Below are 22,829 nucleotides of genomic sequence, written 5' to 3' on the forward strand. Positions count from 1 at the left end.
TCTTCCCACCTCTAAAGCTATAGACTTAGAAACTGATGTCCAGTCTGCCCTTAATTGCTTGCTTTAAACATCTTTCTTTCTGATAGAATTCAATTATACAATAAATGCTGAAGACACATTTAAGTAGAAGATATATCCCAGAGCACTAAGCCTGTATCTCAGTCTGCCTTTGCAGGGACTCAACAGAGATTAAGGCCAGAAATGGCATCTACTTTATCCTGCAGCTGTAACAGACTCAAGAACATTAACAACAGTGTTTTTAAGTGCTTTATATTTATTATAAAGTATTAATAACTGAATGTATGGAAAATGATTCTCTGTACAAGAGAGTAACATGACAGCTTTTAGAAGTTCTGCTATACAGTACATGAAATGCTGCACATTTTTTCAGCCGCTTCAAACAGTATTTGCTATACAAGTCAGAAAGGGTAAACTTAAAAGTTTGTTTATAATACAGTGTGTTAGAAAGCACAAACAAATAACATTCAAAATAAACAAGCTCCCAAAAAAATCAAAAGAAGTCTTTAGATGGCATGTACACAGATTATACTCAAGTTTCAATATACATGTTATTGTTCCCCACAAGATGCTCCACTTTACTGGATTCCTGGAACATGATGAGAATTGAAGGCGCAAGAAAAGCACCTCTCAAGCCACGTAAGAACTGGATGGGCAGAACAGCAATTTCCTGAAGTGCTCTCCACAGTCTTTGGCTCTATTTATTACAGCCATATACTGTGGCAACACAAGAAGAGAGATGGGCCTCAATCACCAGTACTATCAATGCCAATCCAGTCCAGTTATCTGGGGAGCTGCTAGAGCAATTCAAGGCACTCTTCCCAGTGCTGCCAGCCCACAGAACTCCCTGTGCAGGACACAGCATTTTAAGAGAACCATGCATGTTCTTGAATGACATGGAACAAACAGTTCAAAACAAGCTCCTTCAGAATGTCCAGTTCAAAGCCCATTCATACTTCACTTCCAGGGCACACCAGCCTAAGAGAAACATTCATCTGTGTGTCACTCACACTTTAAAGCACACTGCTCCAATGTGTTTAGTTGCTTCTGGTTAAAGTGGTGTAAGGTATCAGCAGCTTTGAAGATAGTGTTCTTGGGGCATGGTGAACCTAAACTCACAGTAAGTTCTTAAGCCTACTTCACAGTTTAGCAGTTGTCTCCTTCGTGTTTCCTTTTCCTTAAGAGGCAGTGTCTACAACAAATCAGCTTTTACAGCTGTTCTGCTTACAACACAAACCAGAATGCCAACATCCCCCAAAAATGTACCCACAGCAAGTTTGCTCTGATGCATGTGGTATTGACACCTAATTTTAAGCTTCTCCCATAATACAAAATAGCTCCAAGATTGAAAAGATTTAAAGATATTGCATGGTTGTATTTTACTTTTGCCTCCCAGTCTCTTTCCAACTATTTACGGAACTGTAAACAAGTAATTTTTATAGTCCTCAGTACTGTACACCTGCATTTCCAGGAACTGGAATTCAGTGACACCTTCATTAGAGATACAGTAGCCTAAGCACAGTGAAAGTTCTGTTCAGCTGCCCTCTTCATACGGTCACCAACAGGCCACTCCTCCCACATTCACACCTTCAGCTTCCTCTTCTGATCAAAGTAGGCATCAAATCTGGATAACGCATATTCCTGGAGAAATAAGGGACAATCAGTATTCTATACAGTAAACAGCTGTTTTCTTTTTTGGGATGGGGAAACAATGAAGTATTAACTGTGTTACTTTCCTAATCCATCATCTCAATGCACTAATTAGCTTTATTCAGAAGGATAATCTCTCCAGAGGTGTTCTGGTTTCTTAAAATTTCCTCCAGTTTTGTTTCAACTCTAACACAATTAGCTGCTGCCAAAATGTCAGAAAAAACCCAGGTACTAAAAAGGCCAGGACTTCACTGAAAAGGCTGGCTCCTGCAACACTTCCAGTAAGATATTCCATGTACCTGCCAGTCCTATCACTTTGCAGTACACTGAGCACAGACCAAGAGCTGGACTGATCAGTTTCTCAAGTACAAGCTGCTACCTGGCACAGATATTGCTGCACACTGAACATCACCATGGGACAGCATGTGCACTTTGAGTTTGCACTTAGTTTGAAATTCTCACTGCATGTTGGCCTCTCTCTTGCCTGGGATGTCTTATTGCAGAATAATGCTGCTGGACACAAGGCTATACACTTCCTACATAACCATGGGAACAATTTCTGAAGTTTTTATGATCTTACATGTTGTATACATTCTTAAGGAGAGAGCACAAACTAGTAACAAAAGGGATTTTTAAAAGTTTTACACCACTTAGAAGATACTGGTTGCTGTGAGAGGCCATTCCATTGCATTTTCAATAATGTACTGCAGGTTATTTAGATTATTTGTTTTCAGTAGTGTAAAACTACAATTATAGAACTTACCAGGTACCCAAACTCAATGGATGAGATCTTTGCTTGTATAATAGACCACAGACCCCAGAAGAAGTGTGATGCAAGGGCAAACCTGAAATTACAAGGCTATGTTATTGAAATAAATACCTAGCTAAGTCACAACACCTTATTTCCATATCCTCTTACAATATCATTCCCTAGTTTGGGGATGTTCACACCTTGCTTCAATTGTGATACTACAAAAATAATGCCCCATTGAGTAGTGTTCTGTTCACTTCACTATTAGTGTATATCACATATCTAGTGTTACAGTGGACAGATCATTCTTTAGCACATATAAACAGCTTTCAATCTCTCTTGGCTCAAGTTCCTCACCAGTGAGGTATGTACAAGGATAGGTACCACAGTGGAAGTCTCAAGATACAGTTGTGCAAGGCAAGTTACCTGTTAACTTCTACCAACACTACTTCTTCTAGTTCAGACTTCTCTTCATCGCTCAGATTTTCAAAGCCATCATGGAATGCAGACAGGTAACTGGAGAGGAAATGAAGCTGGAAGGCAAGTAAACAACTGAGTTACAACTTTTCATCTCAAGATATATTTGTTTCTTTCAGGCCTAGGCAGACCTTCTAATAAATTGGCATTTACTTTTTTCCAACCATCCAGTGTTAGAGTTAGCTTTAAGATTAATGGTGCCCCTAACAATTGCTTGAAAGTCTGGTTTAAGAAAAGTTATATTGTTAGGACAGGCAGTATATTGCTACCACCAACTAATTTTACAGTTGCAGTCTACAACTACTGGACTTTTTGTGGTAGATGGGTACACCACACATAGTAAATATTCTGTCCTGAATAGCTATTAAGTTACTATGATTTTTAAAGCAAAGCTAGTCAGGATTAGACAAAGTATTATACTTGAAGTCATGGAGGAAATATCTTGGGACACAGTAAGTCTAAAAGGGAACTGAAAAAGAGTTACGATATGAAGACTGGACACTGGCATTTATCTATGTCTTTTGTGTCTACCTGCTGTTTCTTTGAAGGATATTTAAGAAAACTGGCTTTGAAGAATGGGTACTTCTCATATGAATAATCATACATCCATTCACAGAAGTGATTTCCAATGTCAAATCCTCTGAAAAAGAAACAAAGTACCTCAATATTCGCAAACTAGCAATCTGGGTATTTTTTAAGCAAACCAAAAATCAAGCTTAAAAGCACTGGGGTACTCATAATTTACTGCAGTTTTCCTGGAGCTAGAGAATTGATATCCAGCAAACAACTTTTTGCAAGTTATTATAAAACAGTAAAGAGGGGCAGTTAAGAATGAAAGCTATCAGCTACATGAAAATATTAGACTTGGCTACCAAACTTTATACCAATAGACACAGTAAAAATACTTGAGTACATAGTACATATCAGTATGAAGTCAGACATCTCTAACATTGGCATTCTTGAAGGCAAAGAGATCATATTCAAAGTTTTCAACATATTCCACTTTTACATTATTGGAATTCACTGTTTTATTATGCTATGGTGGTGTTTAATCCCAGTGACTATATACACTTAGATCATCCTTAAAAACACTTAACTAGATGTCTGAGGGAAGAAAAACAAGCATGTTGCATAACCATGTAGTGAAAAACTTGTATTCTTATCTGCATAGATGAAAAAGCCATTAGAAAGGACAGAAATAAGAAACATGAAAGCAAAGCTGCCCTACATACATATGCACACAAAATCTACCCTTTTCTTCAGCTTCCCACTAGAAAGAAATTTTGACATGCAAGCAAGAAGCCATTTGTGCATAACAAACCCTCTAATCTGAACAATCAAGAAGCCACAACAACTTTACCTCTGCTGTGTGCCTAAACTCAACAGCATCAGAACTGTTTTGATTAGTTATATTTGCTAACCACCACTACCAAAGCAGAACACAATTCACTAAAATAGACAAACAATCAGTAATGCAGCACGTGGCCTCCCTGCAGCATGCAGAAAGGAACACACTCCCATGCTGAAGAGAAAATAAAGTGTTTACCGGTAATTATAGCTGCTGTATTCAAAGTCAATGAGCATCAGCTTTTGGTTTTCTGAACTTTCTCTGCCTTCCAGAAGTAAGATATTACCTGAAAATTAAGATAATACTGTATATTTAATAATGCAGGAAAATCAGAAAAAAGCAATACTGTGTATCTCAAGGAACATTGTTCAGCTAATCCTAGTTATCCCTTATATCTGCACTGAAAAGTTATAGGTGTGCTGGTTTTGGCAGGGGTAGTTCACTTTCTTCACAGTAGCTGGCACAGGGCTGTGTTTGGATTTGTGGTGTTGATAACACAGGGATGTTTTTGTTATTGCAGAGCAAGTGCTTCTGTAGAGTCAAGGTCTTTTCTGCTTTGCAGCCCAGCCCAAAAAGGGACCAGGGTGCAGGCAGAGTTGTGAGGAGATACAGCTGAACAGCTGACCAAAAGAATATTCCATATGATATGCTCACTATGTAGAGTGGGAAGAAGGAGGAAGAGGGGATGTTTGGAGTGATGGTGTTTGTCTTCCCAAGTCACTGGTGTGTGTGATGGGGCCCTGCTCTCCTGGGGATGGCTGAACACCTGCCTGCCTGTGGGTAGCAGTGAATTAATTTCTTTATTTACTTTGCTTGTGTGAGCAGCTTTTGCTTTCCCTAATTAACTGCTTTTATCTCAGCCTGTGAGCTCTCACTTTACCCATCAAATTCTCTTCCCAATCTCACTGGGAAGACTGAGTGGCTCTGTGGGGCTGAGTTGCCAGCTGGGTTTAGTTAAAGCCAAGTTGCACTGGCTGTTCACCAGCTGTCTGGAAGTTGAGATACATAGCTTTACCTTGTAAAGCTGAAAGCAAGAAAGTTTTTTCTGTACAGGGAGAGGCAGATTTGTTCTCCCAAGGATCCTCTTTCCCCAGTTCAGCTTGCAGCTGGCTCAGGTGGTCCTGTCAGCCTTAGCAGTCCTTCCTGCATTGTTTCTTTGCACAGCTTGAGATCTATAAATTTCACAGCATCTCTCCAATCAGCATAGCACTATCACTGATCATACAACACTTGGGACAGAAATTGCTTTTCAGCAGTTTGATCACTCTGCTGTTCTAATATGTGGCACAACCAGTACCTATACAGAAAGTTTAGGCAATTGCTTATGTGTCTTTCAAGTCACACAGTTACTATAATTCATCTAAAAGACATCAAGTCTGCCTCTGTCAAGTAGCAGATAGTAAACAAATATAGAGCAATGTCAAGTTCTGCAGGAGTTTGACTCTGCAGGTCCATGTGTTCTCCATGCCACACTCTTGCACCAACAGAAAAAGCAGCACAGTATTTCACATATTTCACACACATCGCCCAAACCCCTTGGAGCTTCAGGCTCCCCAGCTTGCCTCAGTCCTATTATGCTCTGACTCCTCCAGTAGTGCACCTTGCCACATCAGCAAGGAGACCTCCAACTCCACCACTACTGACATCTCAGGTTAGTGGCCTTTTCCCCTTGTGCTGCCTATCCTTGTGTCCACCCTGCAGGGCAGTTCCTCAGCCAAAGCTGGGACCAGTGACAACAAAACAGCCCTGCACACAGTCCCACTAGAGCATCCTTCCAGCTCAGCCCAGCTTACCCACTGTTCAGGTGGCACAGCATACCCAACACACCTTCAGCCTTGCTTCCTCCTCATCTTTTTCAGGAAAATTGTTATTCCTTCCATGACTCCCAGACAACACTAAAAAAAGGTGGATAAGGTTTTCCTAATGTTTCTTATCAGTACAAATTAAAAACCGCCATGTCAAACTGCCCTACTCTCCATTTCACCACTCACTGTACTTCTTGGGCATCTTTCTTTTAGAATGACTCCAGTATACCCTACTCTGATCATGTATATTGCAGCAAAGCAAGGTATGGTCTAAACAGAAAACACACAAGGCTCCCATCATCAACTGACCTGTACTAGCAGAGCATGAGTACATTCTTGACTTAACCCAGTCACAACACCAGAGTTCTCTAAAAAAGCCTGAAGGGCTGCAGAAGCCCATACTTTGCTTTGGTACTGGAGCACACCAGTCAGGGCAGTACCTCCACAACGTGGTTACCTCTCAGAGAGGCAAACAAGTCACCAGAAAAGGCTCAACAGTACATCACTGAGCAATACTGAAATATTAGCAGCTTACCCTCCTGACAATCATTGTGGCAAAATACAACTGGTGAAGAAGTAGCTTCAAGCATAGCTCTAGAAAAAAGCAACAGAGCATCTTTTAAGTAACAAATAACTAAGTTCAGTTCCACTTCCAGGTAATTTTGTTGTAAGAATTGGAAACACCATTCCCTCCCAGCAACAGCCTATTTTCTTAATTAGGAACAAAACATCAGCACAATAAAGTCTGACTTTATGATCAGTATGTCAGATCAGCATCAGTTTCATCACAGAATTTTGTATTTGTATGAGACTCAGGTTGGTCACAGAACCAAAAAGAATCCCCAGCTTGCAAAGTAAGATGAATATGAAGTGTTATACTGTATAACATGTCTGAACAAGTATACAAAAATCCATCCAGAAACTGAGGAGATTAGAAGACAGTAATAGACAAAATAAGCCTACCTTAGATTTTGCATTTCCTGGGGCAGATTGTAACTGAGAAGTTTGTTCAGTTTTCTGGTTTGGGATTCTCTGGTGAATTTAATTCTCAGCACTTGATTTAGATACCTGGTAAGAGAAGACACAATAATAAAGGATTTGTAACAATGAGTATATTATTCTTCCCATACTATAATACCATTTAAAATAAAATCAAGGAAGTTTGAAAGGGTTACTGAAGAAAACATTACTGTTCTTCAAGGTAACTGAAGTCCTTCATGTGATAGTTTCTGGGTACAGTGAAAGCTTGTGATCTCAGGCATTCAGGAAGAATGATCTGCTTACCAAAATTACAATGGATCACCTTTTTTCCCCCCATAAAGTATTGCATAACTTACTTTTCCATTGTTCCAAAAAGCCACTTAGGTTCCTTATTAAATGGCATTTTCATGCCATGAAATCTGGCCATCTTCTCAGCTATTTCAGCAGATATGTCAGGTAAGCTTAGTTCTTCAGTGGTCAGTTTCCTGCTCTGTAATAAAATACAGTAGTCTTACAATACAATTAATTGATGAGTTACAGAACTGTGACTAGTTATAAACACTAGCATTAGGTTCCATGCAGTTTACTGTGAAATACTAGTGTAGTACTCAAGCAATACTCTTTTTTGCTCACAGATGAACTTACAAAATTGCTGCCTTTGCAAAGTTGTTAGCCAGCCCTACTAACAACTTAATCAATTCACTTCTAGATTCAGGACCTGGGGAGTATCACATCTCACGCTAAGAATATCTTCAAAGCAGATAAAGTATAAATATTTAAGAACATCAAAAGCGTCTGCTCTTGTTACCGTTAAAGGGAAGTGTTACTCCACAGCTTCCCCATGCTATGTTTGGTATCTAATAGGCTTTTTATCTTCATTTATTTGCCTCTGCTAGAGTTGAAGAGTTTTTAGACATCTCCCCGTGGCAAGAGCTACAACGGGGCTCTCCAACACCCACTCTAACTGTATCAAATTACAGACAGCAATTACTACAGGCAGCCAAGTATTCCATTCCCACATCCCTGCTTTTCTGGGCAGTCCAGAGACCTTCTTGTCATGATCAATTACAACAGCTTCCAGCAGCCCACTAACTACTTGTGAGCAGGACTTACGGGAATGAATTCCTCCAGTCGCCCTTGTGGGAAGATTCCATAGAGCTTTGGGCCGAGCGCTCTCTCTGCAAGAATGGCAAACATAACACTTTCCAGAACCATGGCTTCTGCTCCCTACCAAGGAAATCAAAGCATTAGTTGGTGCTGGCACAGCAATTAACATGGGTGTGTGCAGCAGCTAAACTGTTACCAAGTGAGAAATTTTAGAGCTAGCTTTGAAAAGACTCTACATTCTACTAATCAAAGTTTCTTGACTAATAACTTTTAGTCAACATGGGAGCAACACAAGTTTTTTGCTTTCAAGTTTAAAGCTGGGGAAGAAAACCTGTATTACTTAATTTTGGTGGGCCAGGTCAAAGGAAAACTGCAAAAACCAAAACACCCTCTCTTCTCTAACCCTGTGAGAACTCTGCAAATTCATTTCCTGGAGGAGCTCATCCCACTGAAACACAACACAGGAACTACAAATATTATCCTATATCAACTATTTTAATACTCTTCAGAACACTACCTCTCAAAAGAACATTTTAGCTACACAAGTGAATGAACTGAATAACACTTTTCATCTAGAAGATCGACTTAGAATGTGCTTAATGGAAGGAAATCCTAAGTTGTTTGGTTTTTTTTTGAAGTGAGGAAGTAATTTAAGCTCTTGCTAAGGAATATGTGTGTGTGAATAAATGTTCTTCCCTTTCTACCACCAAGCATACCTCAAGTTTCAGTAACTTTTCTCTAAGGTTTTCATACATCAATAGGCTTGGTTCATAGCAATGACAACCAGACAACTTTTTAATATGAATTTAAAAGTTAATAGAAATATGAAATATTTAGTCTCAAAAACACGGTTAAAAATCACTGAAGTGTAGCTTTCTGGATGGGTAAGATGATCTGTAAGTAAGCACAGAGGTCACATTATAAATATCTACTTCTAGCAATTATGTTCACCAGAATCCAGCTCTACTCAAACCCTAAAGATCTGCCAAGCATCTGCCTACTTTTGAGCAGCTCATCTCAGAGTCAGACCCATAACACTTAAAAGTGTAAGTATGAAGAGCAAAACATTAAGAAACCTCTCAGGTATTTCTGACCACAGATCCTTGTGCATTATTGCAGTCAACACAATATCAGACAGTATATAACTCTATACTAAAGTTCCACTCTTGAGTACACTCCTGGCAGCACCACTGATAAATTATTTTTATTATTGTCCCACACATTATTCTGAGATCTTCAATAAATTCTAGTGTTTCATATTGAAGTGTAGTAAAGACTCATGTAACTGTGTTCTGCAGCACTGAGACTTTAAGACAATTTGCATATGAATTTATTGCATCTATGTTCTCCACCATTTTTTCATCCCAGTTCCTCAAAGCATCAAATGCTTTATCCACTAACACACCAAAAATATGTTTTTAATCATTTCACATGCCCACACCGTCACAGGTCTGAACTCTTTCCATTCAGTTCTGAAATCTAATGCCAAGCACCAAGAAGGAAATTAGTTACAAGCTACTCAATGTCCACTCTATTATTAACCAACACTGACTTTGACTACGCCTGGTACAACATCAGGAGTTTTTAAGTCTGTTCCCATTAAGGTATCAGTTCCTTATTTCCATATCTTACTGAAAAGCAACTCACTATTCTTGGATAACAGAAAGTACAAAAAGCCCCTGTTATTCATTAAGGCATCTCTTCATGCATCAGAAGTGACAAGCACTAGAAGAACTTTCCTCTACTGAAACCAAATGGTTATTTGAACACAAGACCAATAAGAGTTTTGGAACAATACCAGCCATGTAATTTCAGGAACAAAGGCCTCTTCTTCATAATACCCAAGGAACCTTTTACCAAGTCTCCACTCCATACTACTGTCAAACACAGGTAGGTGTGGAAATAAACTACTAAAGGACATGAAAGAAATTCTATAGCATACTTCATATGGACACTGAACAAACCTAGGTATCTGACTCTTCAGATTAATGTTTACCTGATGACTTCAAAGGATCAAGCATTGTAGCCAAGGACATTAGGTACCTCAATGCTTTCAAACACTTTGCAATATACTTATGCTGCCAAGACAACATTTTAAGATCTAAAGCTCTCAATTTTGACCAGTTTCAGAGATTCATCCATAAGCACTTGTATTTAGATTTCTAGAGAAGATTGGACCACTCATGCTTTTAAATGGATATTTAAGAGATCAATGTTTTATTTCAAACCTAGCAATGATAGACATTTTTTACAAGATTTTCCCAGGATGCAACTCCCATACAAGGAGCCTTTATACACTTCAGTTGGAACTGAAGCTTCAGCTTTTTTTCTGCCTTAACAAAGATTTAACTGTAAATACATAAAGCAGTCATAATCTAAGGAAAATTACTGCAAATTATAGCAAAACCAAAGTAAAACAAATAAATTCCTGTTAAAAGGCCTTAAGAGCCGACAGAAGACTATCCAATGAATACACACACACAGTTGTCACACACCAGGCAGCTCAGAAGCTACAATGACTTTGTTAGTGAACCCAGAGAATTTTATTGTCTCTAAAGAATATCATCTCCTCCCATAACCAACACACATGAGAATTAACAAATCCATCCTGACAGTAATTCTTGAGAACACTGATTCAACAGTGAAATTTCAGCACCATGAGATTAATAGCAGAAAACCTATCAGCAGAGAATCAGTATTCTCAAGCAACAAATACCACAAATGAAGTTCTGAAATTCAAAACCTTGTTTCCTGTACTGCAAAACTTCTATGAACTTCTGTCACCAGGGTGGGGCTTGTTTGGACTTTTGGAGTTTTTTTAGAACTTTAACTCTTTTTCTACATGATTGTGGTAGAGGAGAAATCAAGCCATCTCCATTTTTCATCTTTGAAAGAAACTGAGGTATCAAACCAGTACATTTTTCAGTTCAATCTTGGTTCAACTGATTGAAGCTGTTCCAGTAAGCTAAACAAAGCTCAGCAAAACTTCAAAAGCAGTCATTCAACAACAAAAAATTTAAAACCAGTTTCAACTCACTAGGAAAAAAAAACCAAAACCAAACAAATGCTTGAAAACGTTTCAGATGGTATTCCCAGAAGGCAAAAATACAAGGGGAGAAAAGCAGCACTTAGCAATTGAGTAAAATGTACTTTTCCCTAGTCACTGCCAAAATCATTATGAGCTGAAAACAGTACATAACAACCAAGGCATCTGGCTAGCATGCTGCAATGTTACCCCTTTCTGAAAAAACACTGCCAGGGTGGAAATCTAAATCACCAAATCCTGTTCAGATGACTTTAGGAAAAGATACACTCAGCTAAACATTATGCTGCAGGAGAAGAAATTATTCCAAATGCCAGAACTTGAAAGTTTGCAGAGCAGAGATGATCCAAGCACAGTGCTAATCAGGAACACTTCATGTCCAAGAAAAGTTCTCTCCAGCTCCATGTACTTTCCTCAGAGAAGTTCATCAATGTATTAAAAAATTAGGGATTAGGTAAAGCAGAGAACTGATGCTCATCTACTTAAGAAGAGTCTAATACTAGAAATAGCAGTAATGATACCAATATTCAAAATTATAAGAAACCATTTAGGTTTAGGGTAGAATTGGGGGATGCTTCATAATCTGGAATGCTTGAACCTTTCCAAACTCTGTCCAGACACTCACATAATGTTGCTTCTGTGAGCAAATAAATTTCTTTTCTTCATTAATTTTTACATTTTCTAGACACAGTCCAGGTGGAATAACTACTGGTTTAAAACAAGCAGGATCACCACATTTCCCTATAATCTACAAAATTCTGTGAAATAAGCAAATTTATTTACTCACTTGCAAGTCATTTTCCTTCTGAGACTGTACAGACTCCCCCTTATTACAGGACCTCTATGAATGAGAAAAAGCAAACACAATGAGAAGATGAAATTTCAAGTTATTAACCTGCAGCCATCAGAACAAAGGGAGTAGAAGTACCAGCTACAGTTAACTAAAACACTGTCTCAGACCTGTGACAGCTACAGCACTAGTATCCATCTGACCTCTGACCACCACACTTTCAACAATTCCAAAATCTTTCAAAAGGATGTGCCACTGATACCAAGCCACTCGTGTAAATACCTGATTTTCACTTATTTTTATTGCTCCCCAGTCTTTCAAAACAAGATTTCAATGCACCATTAAGCTCAGAGGAATGTTTTTAATTAAGAGAAAATTAAGTCCCTCTGCATGACATCTGGGATGAGATTCTTCCAGCCAAAGCACTTGAGATGCATTACAGAGATTACATAAAAGCTTTACAAGGACTATTGGAAGAGTCATGTTATGAAGGTTGCAAAGCACTTTTTTTTGCTTATTACCTTATTTTCCAAATGTCTTGTGGCTAGAATTTTCTTATTTAAAGTGTGCTGTCTTGGCTGTATGTCCAGTGTACCACTGCCTGTGCAAATCCAAGACTGTTCTTGGAATGAATTGCCCATGTAAGCTAAAGGTCTCTCAGTAGGAACCACAGTATAGTAGCAAAAGTTTAACAAGTTCCATGCATTACGTATTGTGCTAGGGTTGTTAAGAGTCATTATAAAGCAGTTTCAGAATATTAAACCATACCCTCAGCAACTGAACCCTCAATGGCACATGCTTTTAATAGAGCTGCACATTTACAAATATAAGATGTATTAAAACCCTTGTCCTTTAAAGGGCTTGAAGGTAAGGAGAAGAGAAAGCAAATATCTGCTTAGAATTAGTGACAGTTTGTGGCTGCTATTTATGTTGCAATTCCACCATTGACTGTTTAAACCAGACTAGCTTTAGAGGCCCATAAAGGCAGCCTGCATCTCCACCTTCTGAACACAAACATTGCATTCACAGAACCATGTGCACACCTTCCTGTTCCAAAGCTCTAACATGTCCAAAACAAGGGTGGAAATATGAACTTAATGGAATACAGTTAAGCAACACCAGCTGCCTTAAGTACAATACAACAAGCTCTGCAGTTACAGTATTTCAGAAGCTATAGAAGAAGGGTAGTTAACAACAATCCATGGTCTTTCAGCAAGTACTTCCCATAACACTACTATGTACGTTTAAAACAAGACAATATGGAAACTACTATTACTTTATATTGCTTTCAAGGAAATTAATGAAGTCCAAACATATTCGCTACAGCTAAATGTGTAACTACTCAATAGCATTAAAATCATTTACAAAGGGCTTCTCTGAACAAGCATGGTCTACATCAATACCACTCAGATTTTTCTGGAACAGTCAGAAAGTTACTCACCATTCAGGAGTCTTTCCTGATAAATGGTGCTCTCAGAATGGTTCAGTTCAATCAGAAGGTAAGCACATTAGTCTTTTCCCTAAAACCTGAACTGGCATCTGCTTTCCAGAGGTCATACTGTATAAAGAGCTAGCCAGTTCCAAAAGTCCGCCTCAAATCAGTGTTGGAGACAGCCTAATGGCATCTGGCATTCTGCCATTAGAAAGGGACAGTTAGGGCTTTACTGCAGTCATCACAAGAGGAGACTTCTGCAACATCCCTTTCCTCTTTTCTGTTCCCTCAGCATGAAGCATTAGATTCCATGAAGAAAGAAGAAAATGAATACAAATATGTAAATAACTTGCAAATATGAATGGGAGCTTGGAGAGGATCAGACTTCACAAGCGGCCATGTACTCAGCCTAGGATTAGGAAATTCTTCACTCTACATGGGCAAGGAGAACAAAGTTTGCAGGATGCAATATTATGTACCAGAAGTTTAAGAGTTTAACAGATTGAAGTAGTAGAATTTGATTATTTCCTGATTCTGCACTCACCTCTAAGAAGAGTGGTTTAAAATAAGGCATCTCATAATTTGATCAGCCTATTCAGCTCACTTGTTCTTGGCAAAATCCATCAATTTCACTTTTTCCATAACTCTTAATAGCCCACCACAACTAATGTCCAATTCTGGGAGCTATTTACATCAACAAAAATGAGGTGATTTTAATTACCTCAAAAAGAGAATCGCTGATTAACTGCTAGAGCTTTTTAATTTGCTCTCTCTACATGGAAATCAACTAGAAAAGCTGTAGAAGACATGTCTTCTACAGCTTCAAGATTTTTTCAAATATTTGTTCAGAGCTTTTATTGTGGGAAGACTTATTCTCAAAGCCCTGAGAAAGTTCACTACAGTTTTAGTAAGGGAGGATAACTATATTCAATAGAAGTTGTTTAGAGTCTAATTTGTGACCATGTACATTGAATGGGAAACAGTACACATTGATCTTTGCTCAGATGGCCAGTGTTTATACGTCTGGCAATTTGATACAGAAAACTGAGTTCAACATTTTCTTCCTAATGCCCCCAATTTCTTCTGTCACTGAAAGATCAAGTCTCTTACCAAAAAACCCAAATGATGCTTGACCAGAGAATTCTGTACAGAGAAGGAACTTTTATCTTTTTTTTATACATAACTTTGAGTTCTGTTCACAAATTTGAATAAAATATAACTCAATTTTCCTGAGCTTACTCAGCTTTAGTTTTCAATACTTCAAAATTCTGCAATACTTTGAATCAGATAAATCCCTAGGAATTCAAATCTTAAATCACAACATCACAATGAATTTCCTCAGAGGTTAGAGGTAACCTGAGCAGGGGAAACTTTTCTAGAAGATGTCTAGAACTTCAGTGTATGGAACAAAACCAGCTTTCAGTTTAGCAATAACCATTTCTGCTTCTAAGGATCTGCCATTGATCACTTATCCCTGTCAGACCTGAAGGAACCAACACTAATTTGCTGAAGTCCTAAAAATCTAGCATGTGAAGAATTCCCAATTCAAGCTCTACAAAAGCCACAACTCCAATCCTCTCCATTTCAAGTTACCATTCTGTTATGAGGGAGCAGAGAAAAGGAAGGGACAGTTTTTTGATATTCTGTTATTGCTGTAAACATTCAGATGCACAGACAGTAGCTGGTGCTACTTAAGGCTTACTTTTAAACAATGAAATCCAGTACTAAAGAAAATGAAAGCTGTAGAGAATGCTCCACTTCAGAGATCTCATACTATACCGTGAATCGTGTCTGTCACCTGGAAACCAGAGTGCTCTAGGCACGATCGCATGGGCAAGCCTGCAGCAGAGAACACATGCATATACAACTAAAGTGGTACATTACCCCAGAACACCCTTAATGCCACCCAACACAAATATAACCCCGTAAGAGGTGCTTGGTTTCTTTCAAGCCGTCTGCCAGTGCCAGGGATTTGTAGTTACTCCATGCTACAAACAGACATGGACACCAACAACCACAGAAGACGTTGATCATTACAGTTACACAGCAGTCTGCATTTTATTTAGTTAGACAAAATAAAAGGCAGCAAGGCAGGTATGGAAAAAGATTTACCACAGAACTGTGGCACCCATTTATAATCATTTTGCATCTGCTCACATAGAAATTGAGAGACCAGAAAGGAACATTAGGTATCCTGGTTTGTTTTTCCTCATTTGTATGCAAGATTTTGTTTTTGGCTCTTGTAAAGGTAACAGAATCCCAGTGAGTCAGAGTTCAAGGTTCTTTTAACATGTGTAAAAGAACGGGAATCAATCCAAGTTACCTTTTGATAGGTGAACTTAAATTTCACCTTGATTTGAACTTATTTTGTGTTGATGCCACCTTATGTTGAAATGCTATTAGCATTCTCAAGATGCTATTTTGAATTTAAGTAGAAACACTATAGTGATATGAATATGAAATCCAATTTTAAAATCTGGACATTAAATGGCATGTTGTTGGATAACCTTTAGTTTCAGTTGTTTACACTAATACAACCAACAGTTAAAGATATTTTGCCACAAGTTTTACTTTCAATGCTCCCCTTTAAATTTAGCAACTAAGCTGGAGCAAGAGTAAGTGAAGCAGAGTGAGACATTTCCCTTTTTTCAGTGTAGGACATATCTGCATTGTGCCTCAAACATTGGAGTTTTAATGTGGTTAGTACTTTAACCTGTCACAAGTACAATACTTGTCTTAAAAAAAAAAGTTCTGCTCAAGGATATACTCAAGAGAAGTCCTTGATTTATAAACATCCATGCCAGTGCGACCATTCATAATAATGGCCGAGCCAGCACAGTTCATCTCCACCCAGCTCCCCCCAAAACAGTCATGCACACAAAAAATTGGCTTAAACATATCAGCTATGACAGAGGAAGGCACAAAGCCTTCCCTGTGTGGCAGCTTTAGCCAGCTGCCATGGTTTATATTGGATGAGTTTCATGTACTGACATTTGTGTCTTCCAAGAGTCATAATAAGCAAACTGGAGCTATTTTCAAACTGCAAAAAAGGTTCCTTTAAAAGGTGGCTCAAAGAATTATGGTGCCAGTATCATTCCTTCTTAAGTTAGTAATGAGAGATCCATTTTTCACTTGTATTCAAAATTTTAAGTTAAACTTGTCTTCTGTACATCCAATGATTTGGTGCAGGTTGCTATAGATACACAGTATTTACAGTAAAGGGATAAAGAACTGATATCACTGGTTTGTGCTCCAATTTCAACAGAAAGTAAAATGGACAAGAGTTAAAACATGCTACAAAGGCTCAAACAAACAAGTGGTAACTACTAATACCCAGTGGCAGTTACAATAAAGTCATTGAGAATTAAGTTGTGATTTTAGCATAAGGTCTCAAAACTGAACTTACTTAAGCAGTGTTCCTTAATTCCTACAAGGTTTTTAACTTAAACAACTTTACTAAAAATATCAAATTACTCCCACTTAACAGGCTTGTCATAACATTCTGCTTATGCCACCCAGAAACTCAGAAATCCTATGTGAGGTTTTCAAAATACCCAATAAAACAGTTTGCTTATATTTTAACTTGCATTTAAGGTATAGGGGCTGGAAGAGACAAATGTTTGTTGACAAAAATTGTGAACCTCAATGCAATCAAAGTTTTACCTTGGGACTTTCTCTGCTTACTTAACCATTAGTGAACTGCACCAACAAGAGCAGTCATTTCACTGCCACTATGGAAATAAAGGAAGTTAGACATCTCAAAAGATCCTTCAACACCAAGAGCAGAAAGGTTAGAAAGTTATGAACACACTTTCAATTTTCAAACCAAATTAGTTCTGATTTTAGAGCCCAAAAATTTATTTTGATTTCTTCAGTGGATAGGGGCAGAGAAGAGGCAAGTTTAAAAATACCCTGAGGGAAGAAGAGGGCAGCCAAATTCTAGAGTCCATTTTATTTTTACTTTGAAAAATAAGGGAAAGGCCATATTTCTTTACAGCTCTTGGAAAACAGAAGTTCTACCACTACAATAGTTTTACAGCCCATGTTCCTACTCAAGCTTTCTACATATTAACTCAGCATTACATTGAAACCAGTAATAATTCTTAAAAATAACCCCAACTAAGCATCAATTCTAGGAGTCATTTTGGAAACAAAGTGTCACATCCCCCTTTTTTTCACTCTGCTTTTAGTGAGAGTGAAACTAAAAACTACTTAAGCTTAAATTACTGAACTTCTACACACTTTTCTTGTTTAACTTTCCCAACACACATATGGTGCTGTAGCCAAGCAATTCATGCTATTCCAAACCACTGGGACACCTTACATATTTCTGGTAAAGTTTGTTACCACGGGAAAGTTAACAACTCACATAATATTATAAAGGAGCACTTCAAAGTCAATAAAGCAACAGTATCTAATGAGACTTTTAACAGTAAGTTTGGGTCAAGACAGCAGAAGCAGGAAGAATGGGCTGAAATCTCAGGAACAGAAAATCTTCTGCAGATATTGGATCAGTTGTTCAAAGCAAGTGACTGAGTACTGGAAAATATAAAATTAATGGATAATAAAACCAGATCCTCTAAGTCAAACAGGAACAAATGCCAACATACAGATGTTATGAAGCTGCAATTTTTCATAAGGTTAAACACTTACGTTATGATCGCTTATTTACAATATAATCAAGTACATAGCAGAGATGGATAAGAGAAGATCTGCTGTACAGTGATAGAGTAACAGTCTGTCAGCTTTAGAAGAGACCTTTAGAAGACTACAAAATAGTCTTGCTTTTAAATGTTACTATTTGAAACAGATTTGCCAACCACTTCACTTAAGGTGTGACAAATTTCAATACTATTTACATTTAACTAACCAAATAAAAGTAACCTTAAAAGAGTTCAACAAAACATCTGGTTAAGTTTCTGTGCCAGCTATAAGGCATTTCACACATTCAGGAAAGCATGTTTTGGAATGAGATGACTGTACAGTATTGATGTTCACGCTTCATTCTTAGTCTAAAACTACAGATCAAATTTTCTAGCAGCACAAGTACCCACATAATATCTAATAAAATGCTTGAGCAGTGTATAAGCTTGACAAAACCTTCAACTAATCTCCAAGATTCGTAAGTGCTATCAAGATTAAAATTAAGCAGTTTAGTCTCTTGCAATCTAGCTAGTTATGTCAAAGTCCTACATTCTGTACAGAAGCAAATTTTTCTGAAACACCACAGTCCAAACTTAAGACCATAAACAAAACATTAGTGCCCAAACAAACAGCAAATGAGCCTTCAGCTAATTCACGCCAGTCGGGATCTGTGTAGAAAGGAGTGTAAGTTCTAGACAATAACAAACCATAAAAAAAACTGCTTTCAACTTGCAATCTAGCCCCCACCACAGAAACACTCCCTAAAGGAGAAAGCTGCATAGTGTCACAAATTAAGGATTCCAAACATGAGAGTGAAGCTACAGAAACCCTCCCACTCCCAAAGCCCTGTATGTACTCACCATCTGCAGGATTGCACCGTACAAACGCAGGAGAACTGTCCGTGGCTCATCTGCAACTGTCTCAATGGTGTCAGGTAGCGAGCACTGAAACAGCATGTTGCTGAGGCCACCTCTGGAGACCCAGAAATACATTGATTAGCTAACTTGGAAAAGCACACCTTTTGTTTTCAACAGATTACAGGTGCAGTAAACATCCTTTTGGTGTGATTAATTGGTCTACTCTAACAAGAAAGTTTTCCAACAGTACCAATAACTCATATGAGGCTTTGATAAAGAAATGGCAGCTTCGTGCTTTTTGGTGTACAGTTCACCACCCAGAGCTATTGATCCAAATTACAGCTCAAGCTATTAACAAATGGATGTAAAATGCAACAAACAACTATGTAGAGCTAAGTAAATTATTTTCAGTGATGCTGGAGTCTTGTCAGATAGACTTGGCTGCACAAGCAAAGCAATGGCAAAAAAAGTTTAAAATCATGCAGTGACTATAAAACTCCAAATTTGAATTAAGAGTTGCTATCACTGGGATTGGCAGCTACAAAATTCAGCTATAAAGTTTTAACCTGAATACCTGTGCTACAGCATTGCTGATGGAAGTCTCACTTCTGCTGTCTTTCTTAGGGATGCATTTTCAATTTTGAATTTTACAGTTAAAGCAGTTCTTTATTTGAAATAAGCTGCTCATGAATTTGTCAAATCTAAAATCACACTCAGTTTCTCTGATCTAGTATCTATCTAGATCTATAAAGTTGTGGAAAACAAAATAAATGCTGTGACTTCTTCCTGTAAAAATACTGTTGTTAAAGAGTAATTATGTAAAAAACCCAGCATGCCTCTGTATCATCTGAATGACTGAAGCACAGATTTCCCTAATTTGTGTCTATCTTGATGAGATGCTAAGTTTCTTGAGGTTCTTGTGGCTCTTAAGAATATCCATCCACTCAACCCACATTTTCTTTACTGCTTTGCCTTTCTGCAATTTTTTCATTATCTTTATGTTCATGAATGAAATTTTCAAATTTTCCTTCTGCAAGTGATTTTGCCTATATCATACAATACCTTGCAGTGACCTTGGATTACAAGAATCCACAGCAGATCCAAAATGTAGTTCTCTAAAATGCAGTTCTCAGTTCTAACCTGACATTCCTTTCTATGCTTTTTCAAATATTCTTCTGGGCTCTCTTTCAACACAGTGGGGAAGCCGAAAAAACTTTCTGGAAAAAAAGGCTCCAAGAAGGAGACCGGGGCTGGCCTACATATCCAAAGTCAACAACGGAGAAGAAAAAAAGAAATCTCAAAAAACCAGGGTAAAACAGCAGCTGCACAATATGCTTAAGAAAGGAGACAGAAAAGAACCAGGTGGCTTGGCAGGCACCCAAAAAAGGATGTTTAGAGACAAGATATGAAGTAACTTTGAACCATGAAGGTGAACAGGTTGGAAAAAAACCCAAGAGACAGATGGGAAGGATATCAAAGGAAGAGCAGAGTCAGCTACTCAAAGACAATCCAAAAATTGGTTAGTTATACTAACTACACTTCTGGCTTTATCTGAACTCTGTTAGACAGGTTTTTGTGGGGAAAAACAACCAAAAAGCATTTGCTGCCTTTTCTAAGCCTCTGACAGAAACTTTGGTGAAAATATAAATAATTAAATAGAAGAACTAAGCACACTGAACAATACTTTACAAGAAATACTGGACTAAAGCTCAAGAATTTGTATAGTTACATGACTTAAATGCTCAGCTTGCACAGCATGTGAAAGCCCAGAAATTCTTTTTTTATACCAGACAAGCTAAAGTGGAGTGCTGTAGTGATGCTGAACTCCATTTAACAGAAGTTTCACTGTAGTTTAAGTTCACTATAGCATTTAAGACTTCAAAGGTTACCTGGAAAAGTTATCAAGGAAATCCATACAGGAGCATAATAAAAGGCACTGTTCTTCTGAAAGGTCAGTCGACTCAACAGCTTGTTTAAAGGTCAAAAGGGCACATCTCACTCATACTGATACAGCTACTTAACTGACAGCTGTACAAGAACATGATTTTGCAATATTAATGGACACACTGGAGAATGCACACTGAGTGAAACCACAATCAGCAAACCAATATGATGCATCTTCCAGAAATGAAAGTGATGAGAAGACTTTTGCCAAAAAAATCCCAACTACCAATTAGCATGGCTTTATATGTTCTTAAGTTTCAGCTCATCTGCTATTCTGCCAAATGTGGAAACCCCCAAGCCATTCTGAAGTGTTGCCTCACATGAGAAGTTTCCAAGAAATACAAAGATAATTGCTAAAATGTAAGGCTTTAGAAAGTAAGAACCAAAGTCAGCAACACACATGAATACAGATGAAAATTTAATTAAGCAACTCAAACTAGACATATCAGACTAGTCTATTGTTTAGGAATTGTATTTGTTTTGTAAAAAGTTCTCTCCCTTCATTAACTCCTTATGATCATGTCAAGTGAGGAGAAACAATCTAGAAAAACAACACTACCTGCACTGGGTCTCAGTGAGTGTCTAATTTTTTCAATAAGGCTTTTAAAATAAATTTAGAAATGAGCAGGATGTGTTCTAACCACACTTACACATCAGAGCTTTGTCAACTGTGTATGCTCCCTTAGGTACCTAGGGTACATGTGTGCATGATTTGTGTAGGACAAAAGCTGAGAGATAGAGAAAGCAAACTGATAACAGTATCCTTTGAAATTGTCCTCGACTCTATGATGGATCAGATAGAATGATCAGTCTGGAGGATGTGAGACAAGCAGTGCTTAAAGGGGAAACTCTGAAGTAACATTGGTTTAGTTAGAGCAAAATAAAGATGCTATTTAATTCTGCAAAGAAGGCAAAGATCTCCAACACATTACATCATATGGATTCCAGAACGTCCCCAATTTACATATTTCTGCTGCCAACGTGCTGAGTCACAAGCACTCGTTACTGTGTGCTGTAGAAGATGACTCACATCGCCGGTACACCGCGTTTACCTGATGACTTCTCAGTGCGGAGCAGCCAGGGCCAGCCCATCAGGCCCTTTTCCCCGGCAGGAGCTCGGTGCAGCGGTCCCTGCCGGCTCCATCCCTCTCCCGGCCGGGCGCGGGGCCCCTCCCCCGGCGCGGGGCCGAGACGGGGCCGTGGCCATGCAGCAGCAGCAGCAGCAGCAGCCGCCGCCTCCCCGCACCGCCGCCCGCTCCGGGCCGGGGGCGCGGCAGCGCAGCCCGCACCGCCCCCGGGACCCCCGCACCGCCCCCGCACCCACCGACCCGCTCCCGCCGCCCACTAAACCGAATCCAGGAGGGATTTAAAATAATAAAACGAAATTAAAGACGGAGCCCCCTTCGCCTCCCCCACCGGTGTCGGCTCGGACCCGCGGCGCGCCCCGTCCCCGCCCCCTGGGTGGGCCACCTTCCCCTCCACGCTGACCTGATGGGGCTGATGCGCAGCTGCTCCTCCTGCAGCCCCCGCCAGGCCCCCGGCAGGAACTCCTTGCACCACAGATACGCCCGGCGCCGCGTCCGGGGGTCGAGCGGCGGCGACTCCTCCTCGAGCGGCGGAGGCAGCGCCGGGGGCGGGGTCGCGACACCAACGCCTCTGCCCGCCACGGTGGGGTCCTTCCCCTCGGGGTCGGGGTGAGCCAGCGGCGAGGGCGGCTGCCCGGTCGCGGCGGACCCGCGGCCAAGGAGGAGCCCGAGCGGGGACGGGTCGGCGTCGCCGTTACAGAACTTGGTTTTCATGGCGCGGCGTGGGGGGGGCGCGGCGGCCGTTAGGGCGGCGGGCGGGGGCGGCAGCTCGCGTGCGTCTCTCCGCCGTCAGCGCCGGCGGCGAGTGAGCCCCGCGCTCGCGCCCGGCCCCCCTTTTATACGGCGTCTCGGCACGCGGGCCCGCTCGCTCCTCACGCTTCACGACCGTTTGCCTGT

The 22,829-nt window shown here is 39.6% G+C and overlaps 1 protein-coding gene across 3 annotated transcripts; it reads right to left on the bottom strand.

Moving 5' to 3' along the window:
• Positions 1-254: 254 nt before the first annotated feature.
• CHKA (choline kinase alpha) lies at positions 255-22,714 on the bottom strand. 3 transcript variants are annotated; one of them, XM_066552897.1, is made up of 12 exons: positions 22,336-22,714; positions 18,907-19,018; positions 11,968-12,021; positions 8,144-8,257; positions 7,387-7,520; positions 7,013-7,117; positions 6,585-6,643; positions 4,443-4,530; positions 3,428-3,536; positions 2,846-2,952; positions 2,432-2,513; positions 255-1,659 (listed from the first exon to the last, which is right to left on the bottom strand). In XM_066552897.1, the coding sequence occupies exons 1-12, from the start codon at positions 22,644-22,646 to the stop codon at positions 1,600-1,602; spliced, it is 1,335 nt and encodes a 444-aa protein (XP_066408994.1). In that variant the 5' UTR covers positions 22,647-22,714; the 3' UTR covers positions 255-1,599. The 3 variants fall into 3 exon arrangements, with proteins under 3 accessions (XP_066408994.1, XP_066408997.1, XP_066408996.1); XM_066552900.1 differs by lacking the exon at positions 22,336-22,714 and adding an exon at positions 21,900-21,917; XM_066552899.1 differs by lacking the exon at positions 11,968-12,021.
• Positions 22,715-22,829: the final 115 nt, after the last annotated feature.

Source organism: Molothrus aeneus, chromosome 6 (assembly GCF_037042795.1).
Source record: "Molothrus aeneus isolate 106 chromosome 6, BPBGC_Maene_1.0, whole genome shotgun sequence".
Classification (NCBI taxonomy): domain Eukaryota; kingdom Metazoa; phylum Chordata; class Aves; order Passeriformes; family Icteridae; genus Molothrus; species Molothrus aeneus.

What these genes read in the sequence shown, in the direction of transcription:
- CHKA (XM_066552897.1), bottom strand. Translation starts at nt 22,646, where the DNA reads ATGAAAACCAAGTTCTGTAACGGCGACGCCGACCCGTCCCCGCTCGGG. An exon ending in GTGTTGGTAGAAGTTAACAG is followed by an intron (nt 2,514 to 2,845) that starts GTAACTTGCCTT and finishes TTGTAATTTCAG; the next exon opens with GTTTGCCCTTGCATCACACT. An exon ending in CCATTGAGTTTGGGTACCTG is followed by an intron (nt 1,660 to 2,431) that starts GTAAGTTCTATA and finishes TTATTTCTCCAG; the next exon opens with GAATATGCGTTATCCAGATT.